The sequence below is a fragment of the Balaenoptera physalus genome, assembly GCF_965194825.1.
Source record: "Balaenoptera physalus genome assembly, chromosome: 5".
Lineage (NCBI taxonomy): Eukaryota > Metazoa > Chordata > Mammalia > Artiodactyla > Balaenopteridae > Balaenoptera > Balaenoptera physalus.
Window position 1 is genome coordinate 116,123,638 of NC_138884.1, and position 25,678 is coordinate 116,149,315.

The following is a 25,678-nucleotide window of genomic DNA, read 5'->3' on the forward strand; positions in this document are numbered from 1 at the left end:
TATCAGGAGAGTTTTGTGAAGGAATGTATTTGCAAATTACAAATGAAGATGGATAATACAAACAAAAAAGAAATGTATAAACACCACAGATTGCAAATTCTACTGTATTCCATTATGCCCTTATTATTTAAAAGGTAATGATCAAAGCATATTTTGTGCATATTTATAGAAATAACCATGTAGTAATTTTTTAAAGGTGCCTATTTAAAATTTCTTCTGCTCATGAAAATGTGCCTTTTCCAGAGCTGGCCCAGTATCCTTAATAGAACCTCTTCTACCACATTAAATAATTTATCTCTTTTTCAAGAGAAACTAGGTGTTTCTCACCCCACACAGGACTTGTACTTCATTTGCCAACATCCAACACAAAACTAGATCATCTACATTAATTAATTCTGTCCGCTATACATGGTTATTTCCATGGGTGCTGGGCTCTGATAGTGTAGGTTTTATGAAGCATCACACATTTATATTTGATAAATAGAAACACAAAAATGCACATTGACTCATACCTTGATCCTATGAAATATAAATAAAGGTCTTCCTATTTCTGAAAGGAATATAGAAAGAAATAATTAAAATGATTCAGAGGCTTTCAAGGAAAGGGGACAAATAATAAACCCATAATTTAGGAAAATATAATTAGCTTTCCTTTTATTTGAAACAATAAAAACACCGAAGAGATGGAGAGAAAAAGTGAAAGTGAGAGAACCTTTGTGTGTTGGGAAAGAAGGCGTAGATTTGTTTGTCCTTTCCAAAAATGTTTTAATACTCACAGAAACCCATAAGATAGGAATTTTCATCCTCATTGCACAAATGAGAAAACTGAAGATCTGAGAAACTGTTACTTGATGAAAGTTATACCAACAGGATGTAATGGAACTAAGATTGAACCCAGTTGTAACAAACTCAGAACTTAATTCTTGTAAGTTAAACCAAAGTATTTCAGAGAAGGTGATGTCTGTGCTGAATTCTGAAGAAAGAATTGAGCCTGTTTTATGAACAGGTGAACATTGGAGAAGAATATTTTAGACAAAGTGTGAGTATTCATAATAACAGCCATCATTTAAAGCATTTACTATGTGTCAGATTCTTAATGTACAAGTACATAACTATCAAATTAACATAACTTATATGGTTCTCATGATGATCTAATGTAGTAGGTGATACTACATTCAACCTAAAGAAGAAAAGATGGAGCCCAGGAAAGTTTTGAGTAACCTACCAAATGTCTGACATGTCAGAGCCTGGTTTGAAACTAAGATCCAAGCATCTCTAAAGTCTCTGTTCTTTCCAAAGTCTTAGGATCACTAGTGCGGCTGGATCAGAGTCAGGGGGGAAGGAAAGTGGTGGGATTGAGCCTGGTGAATTGAACAGACACAGGTCACAAAAAGCTGTGTAAGCCAAGTGAGAGTGTTTACACCTTATTCTTAGTTGACAAGAAGCCTTTGAGAGATATTAAATGAGGAAATGACATGATCATATTGTAGCTTTAAGGTCATTCTGGGTAAGGGGTGAAGTGTAGAGACTCAATCAAATTGGGAAGCAGAGAGAACAATTAGTAAACTAGCTAAATAACCCAAAGCAATATATAATGCCCATCCGGTTAACTAACCATGGAATTGGAGTAGACAAGGATGATTCTAGACATATCAAAAAGGTGAAAATGACAAGATATAGAGACCAATAGATTTCCTTGCTAAGAACAGAGTCTATAATGATTCCCAGGTCTCTGATTAGGTTACTTAATAAATCAAAGACATACTAGGAACTAACTCTACAGTCATGGGGAGACAAATAAACAACATCTAACAAAGATCCAGTTATCAGGCTAGGTTTAAAATTCATGGTAAAGTTTTGTTGTGGTAAAGATTAGAAAATGCTACCATTAGAATAAATTTGGAGAGCACATGAAAAAACGATTTGTATTTTAAACTATGCGATGGTTGATTTCTGTATTTGAAAGCATTTTATTTGTTTTCATGTTTAATTTTGCCTACCCACATTCCTAAAATGTAAATTTCTTGAGGTCAGGGATTTTATAATTCTTGTTATCACTCTAAATCCCACACATAGAATAGTCCCCAGTACAGAGTAAGGGCTCAATAAATATGTATGCACTGGATGACAGCCCATTGAATATGACTGAGATCCTGATTACAGGAACCCTCATAGTTTACATAGCATCTTCAGCTAAGTATTCATGTGGTACTTTGCTTCCTGCCCTGTCAAATCAATGAAATCGGGGTCATTTCTGACATTCTGAGAGAACAGAAATGAGAAATGTAATGACAAAACTCCCTGAACTCTGGCTCTACCTTCTTCCTCCAAATAATGAGCACCAAATTAATTTTCAGATTGGACACTCTTAAAATTCCCTAGAAAATCAATAATGCAAAGTGATAAGACTAAGTTTAGATGATTGATTTATCCATTGATTTTTCTTTTAATATTTCTGGCAAGAGATGGTCACTTCAAGGCCAGCGATGACTACCTCAACTCTTACTCCTTCCCCTAACCTTCAGTCTCCTCATTGCTGCATTTAACCTTGAGGACTACCCAGTATTGCTACAGAAAGGTCTCAAACCTTCCAGTGCAGTCATCTGTAATGGGGGAGAGCTGAGGGTAAAGGTAAGATCAGAAACACTGAGTCTACGATATGCCTGCAAGGAAGAAGAGTCAGTGAACAGGAGCAAGCTCAGAGACAGAAAATCCAAACAAGGTTATCAACCCAAAGTCAGAACAGCATAGAGAGAATCAGATGTTGGTTCAGAGGCAAGAACTGCAAGAGAGAAGCAGATCCTGGAAGGAAAGGGAGGATTATATTCACCTGACTCAGAGCCTTCCCCTTTCTTTTACTCAGGTCCATTTCCATAGGAAACTTCTGGAAAATCATTTCATTCTGTGCATGCCCTTTCTCTTTTTTATTCTGTGGTTTTCCTTATTCTGTGCCTGATCTTTGATAGTCCTCTAAGGTTTCTTCTCACCCCTTGCACGCCCCCCCTGGAAAACCTTATACTCTTAACAGTTTTAGGTATTCTCATAATGTTAATTATATTAAAGTGCCTCTTTCTCTCTGTTTTTGTTGTTGTTTGTTGGTTTTTTTGGCTGTGCTATGAGACATGCTGGATCTTAGTTCCCCGATGAGGGATCCAACACATGCCCTGTGCCTTGGGAGCACAGAGTCTTAACCACTGGCCCGCCAGGGAAGTCCCTCTTTCTCTCTCGAATCCCTGTTTCATAGTATTAACTGCATACAAAACATCTCCATTTGGAACACTTCAAATTCACCAATATTTTTTAAAAAATATTTTCCACCTCTGTTTTTAAACACATCCCCATCGTTACTCCCTGCATCTGAGTGGTCCTCACCTTGGGTTCGGATGACTGCCATGCATTCTCATCTGGAAATTCTTCCTTCAATCTCTTCCACTTCAAAATCCAACTTATACCTAACTTTGAATTAAAGAGAACTCAAATTCCATTTTTATCACATTATTCCTCTGACTTAAAAGGAAAAAAGCTTAATTACCTTTCCAATATAACAAAGTTTCTTAACCTATCTTGTACAGGAACTCTTGTTTTTCTGAGTTCTCAAAAGCACTAACTAGGGACTGTATCATCACTAGAACCAATCCTGGGTCCTGCACTTCGAGATCCCACTTGGCCCTCCTCTGACTATGTCTTCCCAGCAATTCCCTGCCCTCTACCCCCAATAAGAAATCCATAGGGCAGGACAGTTACTGGTGGAGAGCTTTTCATTCCCTAATCTGAACTACGCTCCAGATACCTGTGACCCTGATGGTTCCTTCCCAAATAGCCTAGGGCTTGCTTCTGGGGCCTGTGTGGCCCTCTTCCCTGAATCTGTCCTCCTGATGGAGTCATGAAGCAAATTTGTCCAAGTCTAGGTCCAATGAGTGGCCAAGGAATAGGTGTTTACAGAGGGTGTAAATAAAGTTGAAACATGTATGCTCAAGTGCCCCAGGTTTCACAGTGAGGGATGGAGCTAGGAGTAGGAAGAGAAGGGGTATGAGCTCTAGACCCACTACTCTCCTGTTCTGAGCTAAAACACTAAGGGTGTTGTAGTAGTTTTCAATTGCTGCATAAGCCAATTACCACAAACTTACCAACTTAAAACAACACCAATTTATTATCCCACGGTTCTGCAGGTCAGAAGTCCAAGTGGACTCAGATGGATTCTCTGCTTAGGGTTTCCTAAGGTCAAAGCTATGGTGTTGGCTGGGCTAGGGTGTTACAGAGGATCTGGGGAAGGATATGCTTCCAAGGTCATTCAGGTTTTAGCAGAATTCAGTTCGCCATGGTTGTAGGACTGAGGTCCCAATTCCTTTCTGACTGTCATTCAGGGGCCTTTCAGCTCCTTAAGGCCCTCTGCATTCCTCCTCACATGGCCCCTCCATCTTCAGACCAGCAACAGCTCATGGAGTTTTCATCTCTCTGACTTTCTCTTCAGCCAGCAGATGGAGAAAGTTCTGTGCCTTTAATGGCTCATGTGATTTCTTTGGCCCACCAAGAAAATCCAGGATAATAGCCCTATTTTAAGGTCATCTGTGCCCTACAAACTTACATGATGAGTGACGTCTCATCATATTTACAGGTTATGGGGATAAGGGCCAGACACGTTTGGGAGCTATATTAGTGCCCAGGCTGCTGCAGCAAAGTACTACAGACTGGGGACTTAAACAATAGAAATGTATTTTCTCATAGTTCTGGAGGCTGAAAGTCTGAGGTCAAGGTGTCAGCAGGGTTGGTTTCTTTGAAGGCCTCTCTCAGTGACTTGGAGATGATTGCCCTCTGCCTGTGTCTTCACATAATCTTCTCTGCATACATGTCTGTGTCCTAATTCCCTCTTCTTACAGAAACACCAATCATACTGGATTAGGGCCCACCCATATGACCTCATTTTAACTTAATTAACTCTTTAAAGATGCCATCTCCAAGTACAGTTACATTCTGAGATACTGGGGGTTAAGACTTCAACACATGAATTTTGGGGGGATACAATTCAGCTCATACTAGGGACTACTTTAAGAAATCTGCCTACCACAAGAATTAGAAATGTGAACCCAGCCTTGAAGGTTTCTATGAAGGCATATTTGTCAACGTAGGAAGATAGAACATATTCTATTTAACAGTTTTCCAACTTTACTATTTTAAGTATTTAGATATATGGTATGTAGGTCTTCAATTGTATTCCTGTTCCAACTTTGCAGATCTGGTGGATGTGCCTGGACAGAGAGGTGAGGAATCTGAGAGGAAATGAACAGAGCTGGAGGCTGCCTTTCAATGAAAAGTAACTGTGGTGGCAGCAGCCACATTGGAGTCTATGAGGTGAAGTCTAAGGCTCTACTGATGTAGCTAAGCCTATGATCAGGGAATAAAGCTTATTATCCTTAACCTGTCACTACTATGCATACAGATGGTCCATCAGGCATTCTTTGCTCATCCTTGTAAGATGCAATACCATGCTCCATGCCTCCTTCCCCTCTCCCAGCCTCTACTCCATACCACGCCCACACACACTCTGACTGCTTTGTTCCTTCCTGCATAGCCCGAGACTGTCCAACTGTCTTAGTCCATTCGGGCTGCTATAATGGGTGGTTTATAAACCATGAAGACTAGGTGGCTTATCAACAACAAAACTTTATTTCTCATAGTTCTAGAGGCTGGAAAGTCCAAAATCAAGGTGCCGGCAGATTCAGTGTTTGTTGAGGGGCTGCTTTCCAGCTAATAGACAGCTATCTTTTCTGTATCATACCTGGCAGAAGAGGCCAGAGAGCTCTCTGGGGGTGTTTTAAACAGGTACTAATTGCATCCATGAGGGCTCTGCCTTCCAAAGGTACCACCACCAAGCACCACCACATTGGAGGTTAGGTTTCAACGTGTATTTGGGAGACACAAACAATTCCAAGATGACACCAAAAATCTACTTCCTGTACTACTCCTCTCAACTTCCAAGGCATGTGCTTGCCTGTCTCAGTCATTTGGAACTTAGCATTTATAATTTTATACAACTTTTTAAACTTTTTAATGTCATGAAGAAAATACAAGATCTCTTCTAGATTGTGATCTTGTTGAATTCAAGTACCATGGCTTACATATCTCCCCTAGTGTAGAGGGAATGCACCAAACTTGGTAAATACACAGATGAAATGCATTAAGATTATTTTCCTAGTGTTTGTTCCTTATGGATGCTGCATGACAAATAATTTGGTGTTAAAATAAGTTTGGACAGATTTTACAAGGTTAAAACATGTTTCTTAAAGACATATCAGAGTCTTTAATATACTACTGCATATGGTTAATATCTAAAGGAGAGATAGTCATGAAGACTTTACCAAATTTATTGACCTTTCATTTCAAGAGCATGTTATGCAACTGGTGTTCCTGAATATATACTTTTTAAAAGGCTGGCTTAAGAATTATTCCTCACCCAACTCTCTTTCTAAATATATAATATTATTTATATGCAGCATATAAAAGAATTCCACATATCTATATGTATTCAAAAGTCTTTATCCTGACCATCCCCACATCAACTACGGGCAATTGTTCAGGTTATATGAAAACTCTTATCTGATATGAAAATTTCCTGCTCACTCAAGGTCTTCAGGGATATAAGTTCAGGTCTTTCCCACAAAGTTTAGTGATGAGCTGAACTTCATGTCCTTTGAGAAAAGATCCAGAGTAAGCAGCTTTGTATCAAAATATAAAATATTAAGATTCCAGTTATTAACTGGAATGTGTTAAGGAGGTAGAACATGGAATCTTTGGCTCTGGAGAGCACTTAACATTTCATTACTATAAATGGTTTTGACATCTGTGATGTTGAACTTATCAGGCTCTCTTAGGTTGTAAGCACCGTTCAGATGGACACAGTAGCTCTCTTAAGTTTCACAGAGTTTCTTAAGAGTATATTGTCTAAAAATGTTGATGACAGCAATGAACAGGATGATTTTCCCTCACAGACATGCTGTGAAAATTAATAACAGACAGTCTAATAAATACTTTGAGCTCCTTTGGGGAAAACCAAATAAAAATTAAAGTACTTTCATATAATAATGCCTTTGTCAACATACCTAAGCACTTGTATATTAGATGATTTTAAAACATAGGGAGGCATTAACCTCTTTGAAATGCAGATGGATAAAGTTTAGGATCGGCATGAGTGTCTGAACATTAAGAAGCTGGGTCCAGTGGGTAAACCCTTGACTAAATAGTCCTGATTTTCATTGTTTACAAATATCAAAGGGATCAAAGTTTTAGGATGTAACCTCTAGAGTCAAAGAGAACTGGCAATCCCAAAACCATTCCCCTATTATCTTAGCTGACCTGCAAGGAACTATGTTGTGGAAAACTTTATCTAATTTGTAATAATGCCGTGGGACTGAATTTTCCATTAGTACTCTCATATATTCTATTTTCCTCAAATACTTTCACTTTTTTTTCTAATTGAATTTCTCGCTTTTGAAGCCAGAGTTTCTTTTATCAATACTGTTATTAACATTTGCATTCCTATTTTTAACTCCCATTTCAAGGCATGCCTTGAAAACATTTTGTTGAAAGCAGTTATTTGCCATGTTTAGAGCACTGTAGTTCAGCAAAATTGAAAAATACCTCTACTGCATTAGTAACATAAGAACAAAAATGTATTTTATCACTTTGAGTATGTAAACACACAGAGAACAGCAAATCAAATAATGGAACTAAGAGGAGACATAGTCTAATGGACTCAGCAGAGAATTAAGAGCCAAAAATATCTGAGCTCCAACCTTGGCTCCAATACAGGGTCCTATGTCCTTGGGTATGTTCCTTTGTCTTCATGGAATGAAAAAGAACTTTAAAAAAAAAAGCAAAAAATAGAAAAACAGAAAACCTCACTGTAGTAGAAATAGGGGAAAGTGGTCAGAAACATGACAGTTATTTCAGTACTATCTAAGCAAGATTTTCACCTTAGCCATGACTGTTTTATTTCCATCAGATTCTGTCACAAACATGATACTGTTTCTGTTTATGCCACTTTAATTCTAATTGTTTTGTCTCTGTACCCTTTGAACTTGGATACTTCCTGGCCATAAGTAAGTCATTTGAAAGCCCTAAATCAAACAGCCTTACCCTTCATTCTTGTTACAAGGGTATGCAGTTATATAAGTCTTTAAAGACACAACTAGATCAGGAACCAGAGTATGCATACTTTGTGGTCTCAAGTTTCCCTAAGGGTTTAACCAGGTTGAACATATTCTATTACATGCAATCACCATCTGTGCTGTTTGGCCAGGAAATAGAACGCATGGCACCTCACCAGCAACTTGTATCAACTTGTCATTTTAATTAGTCAGAGACCATTTGTGTGAGGGCTTACACATCACCTCATGAAAAACAGTGATCTCCTCACATCAGCAAACATCCCAAAACACAACCTGAATGCAATACCATGTGCTGCTCCTCTGATTTTTCCAGCATCTTACAAAGTATTTGATATATAAAGGGCCAAATAAGTGTTTGTTAAACTGACCTGAATGAGTTGAAGTTTCTCTTCTAAACTGTACAAGTAATAATATTTCCCCCAGGTACCACTTAGGGAAAAATGAATGGGTAAGAACCAGGATTCAGTTCCTTTGCTGTCCATTTTCATCACTGTGGCTGTTGCTGCTACATCCCATCATCCCCGCAACCACGGATGGACTGGACCACAGCCTGGATTCTACCCCAGGGGACTCCTTCTCCGGATGCTGTATCTTGGTGTCCTAGACAAACTGCAATGGGAGTCACCTCTTCTTCTAACTCTTCCCACTCCTCCTCAAGGCCTGACTTACACAGGAGGGGCTCCGTCTCTCTTCCCACAGTGGGCTTCTCAGAATTTCTTTGGGCAGCAGTGGAAATCTTCCCTCAACTACCCCAACCTTTCGCTATCTTGTGAGCTAACACTACCAACCCTTCGCCATCCCCCACGCTAAATGGCCAGACTGCCCCCTCCACCAGAGTCCTCCTGCAACCACTTCGATTCTCTTTGTTGTGAGGCTCACTGCCATGTGAAAGATATACTTTCAGTAAACCACTCAGCTACTGCCCTGAAAGTATCCTCTTATCTGAGTTTTTGCGTAAAGTCACCACCACATCTCTGGAAGATAAAATATGTGCATACTTCCAAATTAAATTCTTTTTAAAATTCATGAGGTTCTTGAGGTTCTATATATAAACTGGAACTATTAGGGAATAGACTTTCTTCCCAGAATATTCCTTTGTTGGACCTCTTTCCTTCCCTGCATCACCCAAATGAGACAAAGGCAAAATGTAGCTGTCTCCCGCAAAGCTTAATTTTATCAAATGTGCAAGTGGAAAGCCCCACATAAACTTCCTTTCCCAGACAGAAAGGTGAGTGTGATACACAGTACTTTTAAGAGGAAGTAAGTCTGTTTGGGGGTTAACTGCTATGCACAGAAAATGAAAAAGTGAGGGTTCTCCAGCCAGAACAATTCCTTAGCCTTTGGCCGAGTCTATCTCTCAGTGTATGTAAGGTATGGGGAGATGGGAGAGAGGTTGCCATCTGGCACAGAAATTTTCCCCATCTAGCTCTGTTATTAGGTGCTGGCTTGGGTGATCATGAGTTGAAGGTAGAGGAAACAAGAGCAGATAGGACCTGTAAGCTTAGTGGGTAAAGGGGAATGAATTAAGAAAGACAGCATTTCACTTGGAAAAACATTGATATGATGGACTTCATAAATCCACTTTGGAAGAGCTTTGACATTTTTCCTTACACTCCACACTCTGACAAGTGAAGTCCTGTTTTATTTTCAGGCTGGGACCTCAGAAGAAAATAAAGCCTGCAATGCTCACAAGCTGTTAAGCTCATGTTGTGGACTGAATGTCTGCATGGCCCCAAAATTCATATGTTGAAATTCTAACCCCCCAATATAATGGTATTAGGAGGTGGAGCCTATGGAAGGTGATGAGGTCAGGAGGGTGGAGCCCTCATGAATGGGATTAGTGCCCTGATAAAAGAAACCCAAGAGAGCTCTCCCACTCCTTCTGCCATGTGAGGACACAGTAAAAAGACTATGAATAGGAACTGAGCTCTCACCAGATACAGACTCTGCCGGCATCTTGCTCTTGGACTTCTCAGCCTCCAGAACTGTGAGAAATAAATGCTGTTGTTTAAACCACTCAGTCTGTGGTGTTTTTGTTATAGCAGCCCAAACATACTAAGACAGTATATATGGACCAAGAGAAAGATCTAGAGCCAAAAGGAAGTAGAAATTTGAAACCACTTACTCAGTGCCATGTAAAACATTCAAAACAAAGAGTGACATAAAACTAGAGATCTGACAAAAATTAGCAATGGACACTAATCATAGTAGGATAGGCCACTGAAATACTGGGCAAGGTTTCAAGTAGATTACAAGAAAGTATATCAGAGACTTGGAAAGGCAGAGAAACAGCAACAAAATGATAAATAGTATCAATGTTTATAACTGCGAAGGGGGGGAATTAGCTTTATGTTCATTAGAAAAAAGAGATTAGAAGGGATAATTACTGAGGTGTCTAAAACTCCGCTGCATATTGAGAAGGGAGAGACAGGAAATGGCTCAAAAGCAAAAGAGGACATGAGCAGAAGGGAACAAAGAACTGTGCATTAAAGAGAATTCAGAAGCAATGTATTTATAGAGTAATTACTGCCGCCTGCAGAAAAGGCTACCGATATCAGACAGGCAGTACCCTAACCCTGGGTGTATTTTTACAGTGAGTTAAATGAGTGCTTTTTGGGGTTGGGAGGGGCTCTACAAGGCGCACAACCTGCGCGGAGGGATTGAGTTTGTCAGGGCAACGTGGCTGCTTTCCTTCCTGAAATGCGAGCTGCTCTCTCTCATTAAGTTAACACACTGATCTGGCAGAGCCACATCCTGGAATCCTAAAAACATCAGCTTCCATCTAAACTTTTCATTTCTTATGTGCTTAATTTGGCTTAGTCAGCTTGATGGCAAGTTTGCAATATTATAAATATGCATATGGCCTGGTATCTGCCACCCGCCGTCTGATTCTGACTTATTTGCCTATGGGAAGAAGCATAAGCCAGATAGGATGTGCAGCTGGGCAAACCTCCAGGTCTGGAATTCGGGTTCAGTCTTGCTAAACATCAGATAATGTTGAGTGCTTATCTAAACTGGTCAGTCCCACAGAGCCTCTGACCATCTTCCAATCACCTGACTAGTTCTTATCCTCTGGAGGGAGGGTAGAAATTCAAAAAAATGACCTATACAAATCAGTTTTACCATGCTTTGGTCTATTATTGTTATGAAATATTTTGACACCCAACTGTCTCATGGTTTAGGGGCAAACCCATATTTGTTCTTCTTTATGGGGATGTATATAGGTTACACTCTCCCTGAACATTGAAAGCTGTTAAATCCAGAAAACAGCCTTAACACAGTGGATGATTGAGCTACCTCTGTCCATCCACTGAGTGGAAGTTCAGTCTCACGGAAAGAATTTTTCTGCCTCCTTTCAAACGAATTCAACCTTTGTGCTTCCTTAAGACATTGCTCTGTTAAATCTCTCCTCCCTTCTAAAACATCAATCTCTTTCTTTCCCTTCAACCTGTAAGTATGCTCAAATATCTCCCCACCAAAAATGTCCTCTCTAGTTATAACTGTATGCCATCCCTTTATAAATTTTCTCTGGGGTGGGGGGGAGAAAAAAAAGGCACAGACTCATGGGCTCTGCTTCTCCACAGCCCCCAGACCCCATTAACTCCCAAGCCTCAGCAAGTTGGCTTCTGGCCTCACCATTACAGTAAAACCGCTTCGGTAAAGGTCACTAATGGCCTCCTGATAGCCAAACACAAAGAGCGTTTTCAGTGTGGGGTTTACACTCTGCTTCAAACTCTTGTCTTTGGCTTCAAAGACGTCAGGGCCTCCTCATTGTCCTTCCAACTGCTCTGTTTGCTCCCCTTTTTTTTTTGTTTTTCTTTCCCCCGTGGATTCCTCTCGCTCTATGTACTCTTTCAAGTTGGTGTTTCCAAGATGATCTCATTATCTTTGTTTCTTTTCACTCTATTATTTACCCTGAACTTCCCTATCTAATTATCACCCACATTTCTGAACCTCCCAAATCTGTATTTCCATTCCAAATCTTTGCTTGAGTTCTAAAACCTCATATGAAACTGTCTACAAATACATTGTCTGACTGTCCCTCACATACCCCAAGCTTATTACATGCATGACTGTAACTCATTGACCTTCAATCCCTTTGCCTATCTGCCAACCTCCTCCTCTTCCCATTTTACCGCTGTGAATGAAAACTCATAAATGGAGAGATAATCTTAGATTTTTCTTTTTTCTTCAATATCCACATCCAATTGGTCAACAGTTTTATACATTCTACTTCAAAAAAAAAAAAAGGTTTTTTTTTAGAGTCAGTTTCCATCTCTCAGCTTCATAGCCTTAGTTCCTGCTTCAAGAATATTTCACTCAGCCTACTGAAATAGCAACCTCATTGATATTTCAGACTCCAATCTATCCATTAGCAAAGTTTTCTATAAATCAAATCTGATTACATTACTGTCCTGCTTAAACTGGGCCATTTACTGTATCACCCCCAGAAAAAGTGCTCTAAAGTCTGCTTCCGTATTCAATCTCATCCCCTGCCATTACCTCCTGTGCTCCATCCAACCTGTCCTGAGCCTTTTAATGTCCTTGAGGACAATACATTCTCTTGTGCTTGATGACACTGCAAAGGTCTTCCTCTGCTTAAATACCTTTTCTCCCACTCCAATTATTTACCTGGAAAACCTTTCCTTATACTTCAAGGCTTGGTTGAAGCATCATCTGTGGCCCATCTTCCTTGATCCTCCCCATCCAGCACCAAAATTAGGCATACTTTGAACTACCACACCCCAAAAGCACTTTGTAAAAGTCTCTATTACAGCACAATAATTGCTCAGTGACACCAACAGACAGTTTTGTTAAGTGTTTCCCAGGAGTGGGATGTTTGAGTTCCCATGGTACCAGTGGTTGGGAAAGAATTTAGGTGGTTTCTTCTACCACGAAAAGTCAAGAAGAAGGTGGGAGTGAATGACTTTGTCCAAGCTAGCTGTAAAAATTCCCATGAATTCAAGCCACTAGAAAAAAGTTTTTAATCTACTCTCCCCCTTCAAAAAGTGCAAAGAATTCAAGTTTTTGAGCAAATGCTTACTAACCAACCCCAGAAGGTAGTTTAGAGGTGTCTAGATCTGAATTTTCTCAGAGAAGTTTAATAGTAGCAACACATGTGGTATATGTAGCATTTTTTTCTAAATGTTTCCATCTTTATCTTGGCATATATTTTCAAAAATCTAGCCAGCAGATATGAGAATATACTGAGATTTCATTTAGCATATGAAGAAACCAAGGACTCAAGATGTTAAGCAATTTTCTCAGATTTATACAGTGTGTCACCAACTGATTGATATCCAGTCTCCCAAATCTATGTTTCATGTTCTAGAAACCTGAACGTGTTGTCTTCTCTCTAAAGGGTCTTCCTTTCTCATGTCATTTCTTTCATTAATGCATATATTCATTTTTTACACAAAGATTTTATTAAGAGCTATGATAAGATAGAAGTAATAATCAATTTAGAGTCAGGAGGCCTGACCTTGAGTTCCTCTTAGACTCATGTAAATATTCAAAGTCAGCAGAGCATAATGAAAAGAGGACTTGGATTTGGAAGATCTGGGCTTGATCCTAGCCTGACTGCTTTCCAGCTAGGTGAGCTTGAGCAAGCCAACTCACTTCTCTGAACCTCAACTCCTTAATCAACAAAGTTGGAATAACAATACTTATGCAGATCACTCTTATGAGACACAGCACATGAAACCACTTTGTAAAGTAAAAATGCTATGCAGGTATACTCCCAGCCTTTTACTGAGTATTTACTATGTGCAATGTGATGCTCTAAGTCTTTTACTAAGATGGGCTTATTTGAATTTTCACAATGATTCTATGAAGTAGACACTATTGTTATTCATACTTTATAGACGAGAAATGAAAGGCATGCAGGAGTTCAGTAACTTTTCCAAAATCACACAGATAAGAAATGGAGCTAGGATTGAACCCAGACAGTGAAATGCCCAAGCTCATCTCCAAACCACTTAATGATGCTGGCTCTCCAGCTAACATACTGAGTACTTTCATGTTTTAGGATCTTAGTGCATATGAACTCCATTGCCCTTTACATGTATTATCTCCCTCAGTCCCCTCTACAACCTTATAATTTTATCCAGAGGAGGTAAATAAATATAACAAAGGTCCATGCATGCTCCCTGAGTCTATTCTGAACACATCAGCCAGAGCGAGCCCTCTTTGTTCAAAACCCACTAATGCTTCCCAGTTCATACAATGTACAGTCCAAAACCTTTGCTATGGCCTAGAAGACCCTATAAGGTTCAGCCTTTCATGGTGCTCCTACCACTCCCCTCATTCCTCCCTTCCAGCCAAGCTGCTCTCTTTGCTGTTGCTGAAAAATGTCAGACGTGCTCCTGCTTCAGGGCCATTGTCTCGACTGTTTCCTCTGCTTGGAATGTTCTTACCCAGATAATCACAAGGCTCATTTCCTCACTTTATTCAGGTCTCTGCTCAAAAAATAACCTATCAGAGGCTCCTTGGACTATTCTAAGATGGGAACTACCAGCCCCTTCAGTCACTCTCGAACTCATTACCCTGGTTTTATTTTTCTTTATGGCACCCATCATCAGTGGCATCCTCTTATGGCACCAAATAGATTTTATATATATATATTTTATTATCTGTTTCCCTCCTGCCATATACACATAAACACCCTTAAATTCTCCCTCCACAAACACACACACATACACACACAGTGGAATACTAGCTGCTTACCAAAAGTTCAGGTTTTGTTTTCTGCTATTACCCGCCAGTACCTAGAACTGTGCCTGACATCTAGCAAAAGCCTCAAAACCCATAAGTTTTGTCAATAAGTGTGAATAAATGATTCTATGAAAAGGCAAATGAGTCTTGTTAAAGACTCCTCAGAAACAGCTGATAGTGACAGGAAAATCTTGGATATTTTTTATTCCATTTCTTTAGAACCTTTTGGAGCTGCAAACACAGTCTTCTGTTATAAACTAAGGTTGAGTAAATATTACCAAATAAATATATAAATTTAGTTCCCTTCCACGGAAGTGCCTCCTTTTTGGTTCCAGCCAGATAGAAGCTTACTTTACTGTCAGTGGCAAATAAAGGATTAAAATTCACCTGATCCTAGCCAATTGTGGACTAGGAAGTAAAGCTGAGTCAAGTGCAAAAGGATTTTTTTTCATTTCTGCTCTATTTTATGAGAAGTTTTTGTTTAATGAGAAATTACAATGCAGTCATGTTACCAAAATACCTCATGCATCATTTTTAATCCAGGAGAAGGTAAGCCCTAATTGACCTATTATGGTTCCCTTCCTTTTTCTCTGATACCATTTATCTACCCGGCTGTTTCATAGTGCCCTGCAGCAGGTGAGGTGGGAAAGTAGGTGTCTCAAGAAAATTCTAGCAAAGCAAAGCATGGGTGGAGGGGAGAGGAAATCTTTTGAGAGGAAGTGTTTATACACGTTTTAGAAGGGCTGTGAATAGGACAGAGGTAGAGACGTTAAGTTTTTTACTGGTTCTAGTTACCAGTGTCCACTATATTCGACAACCCTGAAACGAAATATAGTGATGTTATCACCACTCCATCGAAGAACTGCTCAGAAACCAGGGAACTGGAACATAAATCTCCATCATTCCCTGGTTAGGTTATGTACCTCAATTTCTTTTTTTCTATGAGGCATTAGGAGTCAGTGGAAAAAGCGTGGGCTTTAGAATCAGACAAAATTCGTTTTGAATTTTGGATCTACTACATATTAGCTGTGTGATGTCAGTATGTTACCTAACCTTCCTGAGCCTGTTTCTGCCCATCTAAAATTGCATTTATAATACCTACTCACTAGGACTTGTGCAAAAATTCAGTTAAATTACTGTGTAGTAAGTAGCACACCCAAGTGGTCTTGGGGCATGAAAGTTTATGACCACCTCTCTTTGTCTTAATAGAAAAACACAAAAAATACTTGTAGCTAATTCTTATAAAGTATCCAATGATAAAAATATCACTTTATCATTTTCTTTTTGAAGTGAAGATTTCAAATATTTCTCCAGAAATGTCTAGGGATTTGGGAATCCAGGGACTCTAATAAAAAGGCCTAAGGGCCAAACAAGAAGGTTAGGGATGAATGAAAACTCCTGCATTTACTTTCTATACATCGAGTAAAGCATTTAAGATCCAATGGACGATGGATGTCCTTGCAGCGTCCATCCCTTAAATCTCATCAGAAAAGAAGAGCTGCTCAAATCTTTAGCTTGTAGGAGGAGATATAAGATAAAATGCAAGAAGACCTTTGGTATAAAGAGGAGCCGAAAACAGGATTTGCCCCTAGGGAACATCAGCTCTCCTCTGACTCTCTTCACTCACACACACAAAAAAATGCTGAGAAATTTCAAAGACACTGGGTTAAAAGAAAACTTTAAAACATCCGGGGTACCTACAAAGCAATCCCTATTCTGCCCTGAGTTATGTAGAGAGCAGCTTGGATCTTCGCATACCTAATACAGGGTCAGAGCCCAGCCATTCCCCGGATTGTCATGAATCTTTTATGAAGGCTAAGCGTGGCTTCAGTCCACTGCCATTTGGGGGTAGGAGCTGGAACCCCAAATTTAGCCCTGTGTCTTGATCATGTCTCAAGGGGGTGGGAGCACTTGAATGAGTTCCTTTGATTGCCCAGGTTGATATTCACAGAATTCAATAGTGAAATTGGTACCAAGAGCTAGCAAAAATAGAAACTCTGACTCTATGAGAAAAAAAAAAAAAAAAATGGGTGTAATTATAATAGGAAGAACAACAACATACTATGAAGCTGTATGAAATATTTTCTTAAAAATCATGCCATGGTCCTTTTGGAAGGGAAATAGAGCTAAATATTAGTAACATGTTTAGTTTTTTGTTGAATTTATTTAATTTAAAATGTTTGAAGCCACCAAAATAAAGTTGGGGGCTGATTTTAAAGAAATTTAGGTATTTTTAATTTTCTATTTTAAATATCTATTTCTCCACACTGCTTACTTTCTGTAATTTAAGTGCTTGATTTATGAAAATCACTTAACTCTACAAGTACCCAAAGTATTAATGATATCATGGAGGTATCTTAAGAATGCATCCAGCAGGATGAATGCGAATGCACCTTAAAAGATTTTTTAAAAGCTTAGTGAGTTTCTGTATGTCAAGTGTATCTGAGCAACTTCTATGTCACAAAGAACGAAGTTAGGATTAGAGGTTACATTAGGCAAGAATAAGACATTGTAATAATTATAATAATATTTTACTATCATACAGCATCTAGCTCATTTGAATATTTTTTTTTACACACAGTTCATTTTATTGTTTCTATATACCAACAACCCTGTGAAGTGAAATTCTCTTTTATACAGATGAGGAAATCGGAGCTCAGAGAATTGAAGGTTCTTTGCCAAGGAACCTGGCTGGAAGAAAGTAAAGCCAGGACCAGAAGTCAATTCCTCTCGGCTCCGAGAGTAGTGGTCTAGACCAGTGGACAATGAAGATGGACCTAGTACCCAATCTACATTATTTGAAAGATTTTTTTTTTTAATTATTGTGCCCCGAGTCCATGGATCTCTTATCCGAGAATTTTTCTTTCTTGCTTTCTGCTATAAAAGTAACATACTTTTCAAATGTAATTTTGCAATTCAGGGAGAAAAGTAAAAATGTTTACTGGCAGGGAATTTGGTAAGACTGTTTTAAGATCATTATGTAAACATCTTATAGCATGTAACATTTTTAGCTTTATTGGACTTTTATATTTAAAATAATAACTATTTTATGCAGTACTTTAAAAATATACATTCAGTATATTTCTACACAGAGGGTGGGTATTTTCTGTTTTTTTAAAGGTTATCCCTGAGTCCAGAATGAAAAGTTCTACAACTTTTCTCAAGGTCACTTATGCTAGGAAGGGCCTTAATTTTTTCATTTCATTCTAAATAAACAGAATAGTAAAATACAAGAAATTTCATTTTTTAGTTTGTGTTAACTGGGGAAGGGACATCTGTTTGTCTTGTAGTCTTGTGCTTTAGGAATCAAAATTATAAACATGCAGACTTTTTTCCAGAACTTATAAATTTCCTTCATATTTCGCAGAAGCCTACTCACATGCAGATAAACAAAATCAGATTTTACCTAACTAGAAAACCAAGTATTCCATAAAGAATTAAGAAAATGTACAGTCTGTAGGATCCAGGCCTGCCATCTGTTTTCCTTTCAACTTTTTGGTAGCTAGGAAGCAGGGGGATTTTAAGAAGTAATATTTCCTTTCAGATATTTAATTTGGGGGGTGGGAGGCACATACAGCTGACCTCCATCATTGCACCCAGGGTCCACACAAAGTGATTTGTATAAATGTTAACCTCCCCTTCCTGACCTCTCCTGTATAGGAAATTAGAGAGGTCAGAAGTGGTAAGTCAGAGCTCCAGGGCTGTTATCAAGAAGGAAAACTCTACTGAAAAATGAAGAAGGAAAGGAAAAAAAATCACTAGAAAACTATGTGAGGATCTATTTCAAAATACTGTACTAGATAAAGATCAGGACTCAAAATAAGAAGGAGGTATCCTCAACACTGCCACTCAAGAACTTTTTGATAAATAGTATATTGGCTGTCTTGATAATTAGTGAACATCCTAGGTTTTCACCCACTCTTGGAGTGCCTAATATGAGTCAAGCACTCTGCCAGGTGCTGACAATGAGATGGCTCACTGTCTTTCCTCAAGAAGCTGACAGTCCATACGCAATACTATAAGTGCTGTGCTAGAGATTGGATGGAGGAAGGGCTCTTAACCCAGCCTCAGGAGAGAGGGAAGATTGATCATTGGATTACTAGCTTCATATCAACTAAGGCCATGTCTCCATAACTTCTACACCCTCACTCAAAACCAACCACTATACATACCCCTAATAGATTCCCAATGAATTTGATGACAATCTCTGCTGAGACTTATAGAATGAGCCAGAGTTATACAGGTTATGAGAAAAGAAATAACTTTTCCAGCATGTCCAAGAGTAGAGACTCTAGGGTAACAGAAGTTCTAAGAATTGAAAGGCAAGTTTTAGATATGGCAGAAAAACTAAGTGTTGGTGGATGATGATGAGCCATGAGGCCAGACGGATCTGCAAGAGCATACCTTGAAGATTTTTTGTAGGCCATGTTAAAAAATATATAAATATTTTACAGAGGAACATCAAAGTTCTTACTTTAAGAGGTTGAATAAACCAACAATCACAGTAAAATGTATGCTTAGGTTACTGCTACAAGAACGCAGAGGAGAGGCCATATAATCAAAGTTGGATGTCCAAGAAGCCTTGCCAAAAATGTCACGCTTGAGCTTTGGATGAGCAAAGTGAAGAGAGATCATATTCTAGGGGGAAAAAAACGCACATCTGAAGACATGGAGGTGTAAAGTAGCATGGTGTTTAAACAAACCAATATGCCTAGAGTTATGGGTGATGAAACTAGAGGAATGAAAGTGACCAGACCATGCTGGTTTCTGTGTGCTAAGCTAAATTGTTGAACTTGACCCTGAAAGGAACGGAGAAACACTGAAAGACTTGAAGCAAGAGAATTACGTGAGTAGATTTCCATTTTACTAAGATCTATACATGGTGTGGTTGAAAAGTAAGAAAACCAGTGAAAATGGTTCTCAGAGGGAAATTACCACCCTAGAAGGCAGTCTGAAAATTTGGGGAAGTTTTTGTTGTCACAGTATTAGGAGGCATTATGAGCATTTAGAAGACAAAAGGACAGGATGCTGGAGGTCTCCCAATGCCAGCAGCTCTGAACAAGGAAGATTGTTCCTGTACCACACACTACTTCCTAATGTCCCATTGGACAATCAAGTATGTGAAAAATCTTTTCCTAATTATCTGAATTAGAATCTAACACCATTTTACATATTAAAACAAAGTGGTTTTCACTCTTTTAATTTATAGTGAATTTTGCATGAAGGCGGGTACCATATAAACTGAGGTAAAATTTTATTTTGTTTTCTTTGGGACTTTATCAAGAGTTGTTCACCATTTCAGAGAAAAAAAAAAAATGCATCATGGAAACACTGTTTGTTACCGATGTAGCACACCTGAATTATAGCAGTTGTAGTGACTATGCTTCCACGGGCCCAAGCTTCCAGACCTGAGCTTTGACATCTTTTCTCTCACAACAGCCTTCTCTATGGCCCAGCCCCAGTTCCAGCCACAAGTCTTGCTAATGGTACCTCACCAGCCTCCAACCCTCCTGTAAGGAGTGGTCTTAAAGAAGATCTAGAAGTCATGAGAGACAATGTAATAGTTGAATTGGAAAGAAAATTGGATTTGAACAGTGGCTCTCCAACTCCAGTGTACTTGTATATGAGGATGAGAATTACCCCGGGAGCTGAATTTAAAAGGCAGACTCTCAAGCTCTACCCTCTGAGAATCTGGGTCAGCTCAAGGAGTAAGGCCAAAGAGTTTGAATTTTTAACTTAACTTTTACTTTTAAGTGTCCCCAGGGGACACTTGCAGACGTTAAGGCCTTCGAACAGCTTGGAGAACCACTACACGGGATGATGTCTAAGATCTCCTCTAAGCCTAATGTTCTCTGACCCGCTGAAGACTATGGCAATGGGAATGAAGGGCTTCTATCCATTCCCTGACTAGGAACACCAAAACTCTAAGCACCACCATCCTGACCTTGGCTCCAACATAAGTGACCACATGAGTCACATGTGTGTTAGTGACCACCTAACATATGCTCTAAGCAACTGACAAAGTAACCACCTTGTCATTATGTACACAAAGTACCACCTTTAGTATTCACACACATCTATGAAAAGGTGTTTAAAAAAGACTCAAAATGTGTAATGTACATCATAGCAGGTGTATAAGAAATAAAGTTTTGCCAAACTGTACTAAAATTTACTCCATAACAAGAGCAGTGCATTTTCTCCATGGCTGCCATAGATTTCATGGATCCTGAGAAACCCAGCCATTTTTAGAAATCCCATGAAATTTACCTTTTCACTCAAATCCACATGAAATCAAAATTTTTCCCTACGAGTCCCCATAAAATTGGCACATTTCCTCAGAAGACCCCATGAAATGATAAAGAATATTGCAGATTCTTTGCTCCTGGCCCTTGTTGCACATCTTAAAGAGACAGGTTAGATTACAGCATTATTTCATTTTTCTGATAAAAAGATGAAGTTGCCCCAATTTTTTCCTTAAATAATCATTGTTACCCATTTTTCTAATCATTCTTTAAAAATAGAATGTATCTTTACTTTGAAGGAGTAAGCATTTCTGGAAAATCACCTGAAGTTAGGAAGTTATGAATTAAGGGACTATCCAGTTGTTTTCACATTCACAAACTATGCAGTATTCAAGTCAAAATAATATTTTCCCCAAAGCAAAAAGTCTCATCTCATTGTAATATACAAATTTACAATGGCAAACAACATCTTTTATAAAGTTCTACTTCATCGGATAGTGTGAGTATCAAATGAGATCATGAATGTACAAGTACAGATGGTAGTGCTTTAGAAATATAGAATGGTAAGGTGGGATAGTTTTAGAATTAATGAGAAAAAATTGATTATTATAATAAATGAAAATATAGACATTTCTGCCAAAAGTAGCACATGTATTCCAATTAATACAAAATGAATACTCAGCCTTTTTTGTTCACAAAGAAAAATTGAATGCGAAAATAATTAAAAGGGGACCACGGCAACATAAAGCAAAATTGCAACAGATAGATGGTTTTAAGTTATGACTATTTATGTGTTATGAAAATGAAAGGAACACACATATTTCATATTCCTATAGTAATCATAAAATCTTACCCTCCTGGTTTTACCTAGATCTTTATTCCCTCTGGTTGTTAAGCAAAACAAGCTCTCAGTTCAAGTTGGTAAGGCCGCACTTAAAATGTCATTTCCTGAATGCGAGCCAGTATTCCATTCAAAGGAGGAAGTTTTGCTGCAGACGTACCCTTCTAAATGGTAATCGATCTAACAGAAATTCTAAGCTGCCCTCGTACTCTGACTTTGAATCATGTGAATATTTAATCTTTTATTAGATTCATCATCCAACAATCACAAATCCAGAAAGATGCTGGGGATGACCACAAAAATCAGCATAATGAAGAGAGTTACTCCAAGATGTCAGCCAGAAATTTTAACAATATATCTAACTACCACACAAAACAGACAGATGCAACTACAGAGAGGAAAAAGTCATTTAACTTGTTCTGATATTTGGAATTCTGATTTTGATCCAGATGCGAGAGACTGGGCTGTCCTGGTAAAAACATCAGTGTAGAAAGAAAAGCACTTCTGGCTCTCTACCAACATTGATTGGATTCCCCTTTAGGTTAATCAATCTGCAGCTGAATTAACTTTCTTTCTGTTGTGATAACCTTTCAGGTTTTCTGCCAACACACAGCAGATGGAATCTGGGGTTGAAAAGCAGAGGAATGGGATTCTAATCCTAACTTTGCTATTAAATAGTGATGTGACCTTGTGTGCCTCAGTTAACCTCTTTGAGCTTCATTTTCCTTATCTGTAAAATGGGGACAGTAATCCCTCATCTGACAACTTTTCAGAGTTTTAGTAAAGCTCATAGCACATTTTTAATGGAAAAGAGCTGTGCGCTTGTAAAAGCATTTCTCAGAAGGAAATTCAGTGAACAGGGGACCTCCAGGAGCATCCTTCTGAAGCCATAGCCAAGGGATACCCCTCAAGTACTTTCCACATTCAGGATGTTTGGACTGAGCAGAGGAGGCATGTATATCTGTCAGCAAACCACTCTTTATGCCTTGGATTTCTAATCTACAAACAACCTGGGTAATGAAATTGAAACTGATGTTTTTCATGTTATAATGTGTTCTGAACATTGAGTGCTTAAAACAAACAAACACACCTTTGGTCAAATGTCAATAATCCAGAGCTTTTCACCTATTGATAAATTAGTTTAGTCCTTGGCTCTCTGTTTAATGAACTCATGTGGTAAGTTATATTACTTTCCTTACTTTATTGATGATGAAAATAAAATGCAGAGATGTGGTTGACTGTCCTAGGGTCCTCAGTTAGGAAGTAATGGAGCAGGGCGTTGAATCCAAGCAGTCAGTCACCTGTCCCATGAGGCCCTTGTCTTTGTTTCCATTTATACTTTAAAGTAGCTTCTAAAAAGCTTTGTTAACAAAAAGGGTTGTCTGTAAATTTTTTTTTTTTTTATTAACAGACAATTTGGGGGTAGAGAGTGGAATTTAGGATTGGTTAAGGAAAACTTATGTAAAGGTAAAGCAAAAATACTAATTTACAAAATGCAGTTTACTATTTTTTTACTTTTATTAAAAAAAATAAGAATAAACCAGTAGTGTTAGAAATTACCACACTAAGAAATTTTTGTGATTGGTCAAAAGTGAAATTGCTACTATTATGTGTTTTCCATGTTCCCTTGCCTAGACAAAGCAAACACACAACAACAACAAAACTCACACGCTGCCCTGAAGGTCCCAATGCTCACATGTAGAAACTCTAGGCTCTAAGAATTGAGGTGAAATGGAGTGTGGACTGTGAACTGAATGGCTTAGAGAAATGTCACTCATCCTGTTGCCAGGGACAACTGGTGTTTCTTCAAAGCTATAAGACTACAGTTGACCCTTGAACAGCTTGGGGATTAGGAACACCGATCCTCCACACAGCTGAAAAATGCCATCTAATTTAGTCAGCCATGCATATCCGAGATCCCAATTCAACCAACCATCCATCATGTAGTACTGCTGTATTTACTACTGAAAAAAATCCACATAAGTGGATCAGTGCATATAAGTGGATCAAACCTGTGCTGTTCAAGTGTCAACTATATTTATATTTGACAACGCGTTTAAGTAAAGTGATTGCCTGGCTGAGGTGTCCTGAAATCTGTCTGTCACACAGTCTCCACGACTCACACCTTTTCCCAAAATTGATAAGTTTTATAAACGGAGCATAAATATTGCACAAATAATACTCAATTCATCTGAAGTATCATAGGATTTCATATGTGGAATTTTAAAAATATTAAATAGTAGGAAAAGAGTTGGCTACTATACTTCAACTAAATGGTTATATTTCTTTCTTTATAACATCATCAGTATCCTGGGATTTTTCTGCACTGTAAAAATGCATTTGTTAATTTATCTACTCACTAATTTTACAGCTATTTAATGAACCCCTGCTCTGTACCAGGCACTAAGCCTGGTTCTGAAAATTCAGATATGACCACGATCCCCTCCCTCTGCCATGCTCAAGGTTGTTTCAGGGTAGTGTAGTAGAAGTCAGCCATCAGGCAATTGAAATAGGATGTGTAATTAGAACATTGCTTGCTGCTATACCAGTTGCCTCAGGAGTGGATTAGCAAGAATTGTTGCCTTTCCTATGGCCTAAGAAGTAGCTGGACTTAAATCAGCATGCTGATACCACACCTAAGAAGGCTAGCAACTGGGCAAAAATACATCTAGAGGCTGTAGGATGGGGGGGGTGGTTCATCAGGAAGGAGCTGAGGAGAGGTCAGAAGTCAAGCTAGAGTCGATCCCTGTGTCACAAAATTGAGGAGGCTCCTGAAGTGTCCACATGTGAACCCCAAAGAAGTGCAATCATTTGGGTACTTTGCCCCACAGATGGTGTCTATGACCAGTTGAAGATTGGGTTGGGGGTGGGTAAGAGCAGTGAGTGACAAGGGTCTACAGCAGGAGCCATTAAAGAAACAGAACCAACCTCCTGTGTCAAATCCCTCCCACCTGTTTCAACACAAAACCAAATGGAAATCGGAGTTGAGTAGATAAGCTCCACTCCTGACTCAAGCTATTAGTCAAACCAGGGCTGGAGAGACGAGAGTGTTACCCTGGATATGAGGTTATAATTTTAAATTTGACGGGACTGATCTTTTTTATAACACCTGAAAGTGATCAGACAACCATGGGATTTACCTGAGATGTTACTGAATGCGAAAACCATTTGAAGGGGGTCATATGAGAAATAAGAAAACTGTCTCTTCTTTGTAACTCTGGGGGAGTTAGGACTATTCAAAATCATAGCTATAAGTGTGATAAATAAGATAGACGTGTCAACAAGGATATGGTGAGGGCACTTAAAGGGGACAACTGACATAATACTGAGATGCTAAAGGGGTCGCAGAAATGTTTATAGTTACGAGCAGACTCTACCTCTGTTAGCTTCTATAAGCCTCTCTTTTTTTCTTTTGTGAAGTTACTTTGTGAAGTCAAAGTCATTGAGTCATGTTTATTTTGGTCTTAACTCTAGATCACTGGCTTTTAAAAATAGTAAAGGCCTTGCTTTGCACAATGCATAGTCAAGTTCATTATTATTATTATTATTTTTAATAAGTGAGCTCTACTTTGGACCATGGTGATTTCATTCCTTTAACTGGCTGACTCACCTTAAAGCATCTTGAGGACGGAGAAGTTTGTTCTTAGGTTGTAAAGAGAAACATGAGTGCCTGATGGAAGCACAGATTTCAAAAACCGTATCATTTGCGTTACTTG

The 25,678-nt window shown here is 38.7% G+C and overlaps 1 protein-coding gene across 6 annotated transcripts in view; it reads left to right on the forward strand.

The window, feature by feature from the left end:
- Positions 1–25,678, forward strand: part of LOC309661337 (uncharacterized protein) — a 312,926-nt gene that overhangs the window by 252,594 nt on the left and 34,654 nt on the right. Inside the window, exon 4 of one of the 6 annotated variants that reach the window (XM_082463076.1) lies at positions 20,319–25,678. The exons of the other annotated variants lie outside the window; for them this stretch is intronic. Coding sequence (XP_082319202.1) covers positions 20,319–20,619 — 301 coding nt within the window. The 3' untranslated portion in view covers positions 20,620–25,678. The remainder of the gene's footprint in view (positions 1–20,318) is intronic. 6 annotated transcript variants of the gene reach the window in all.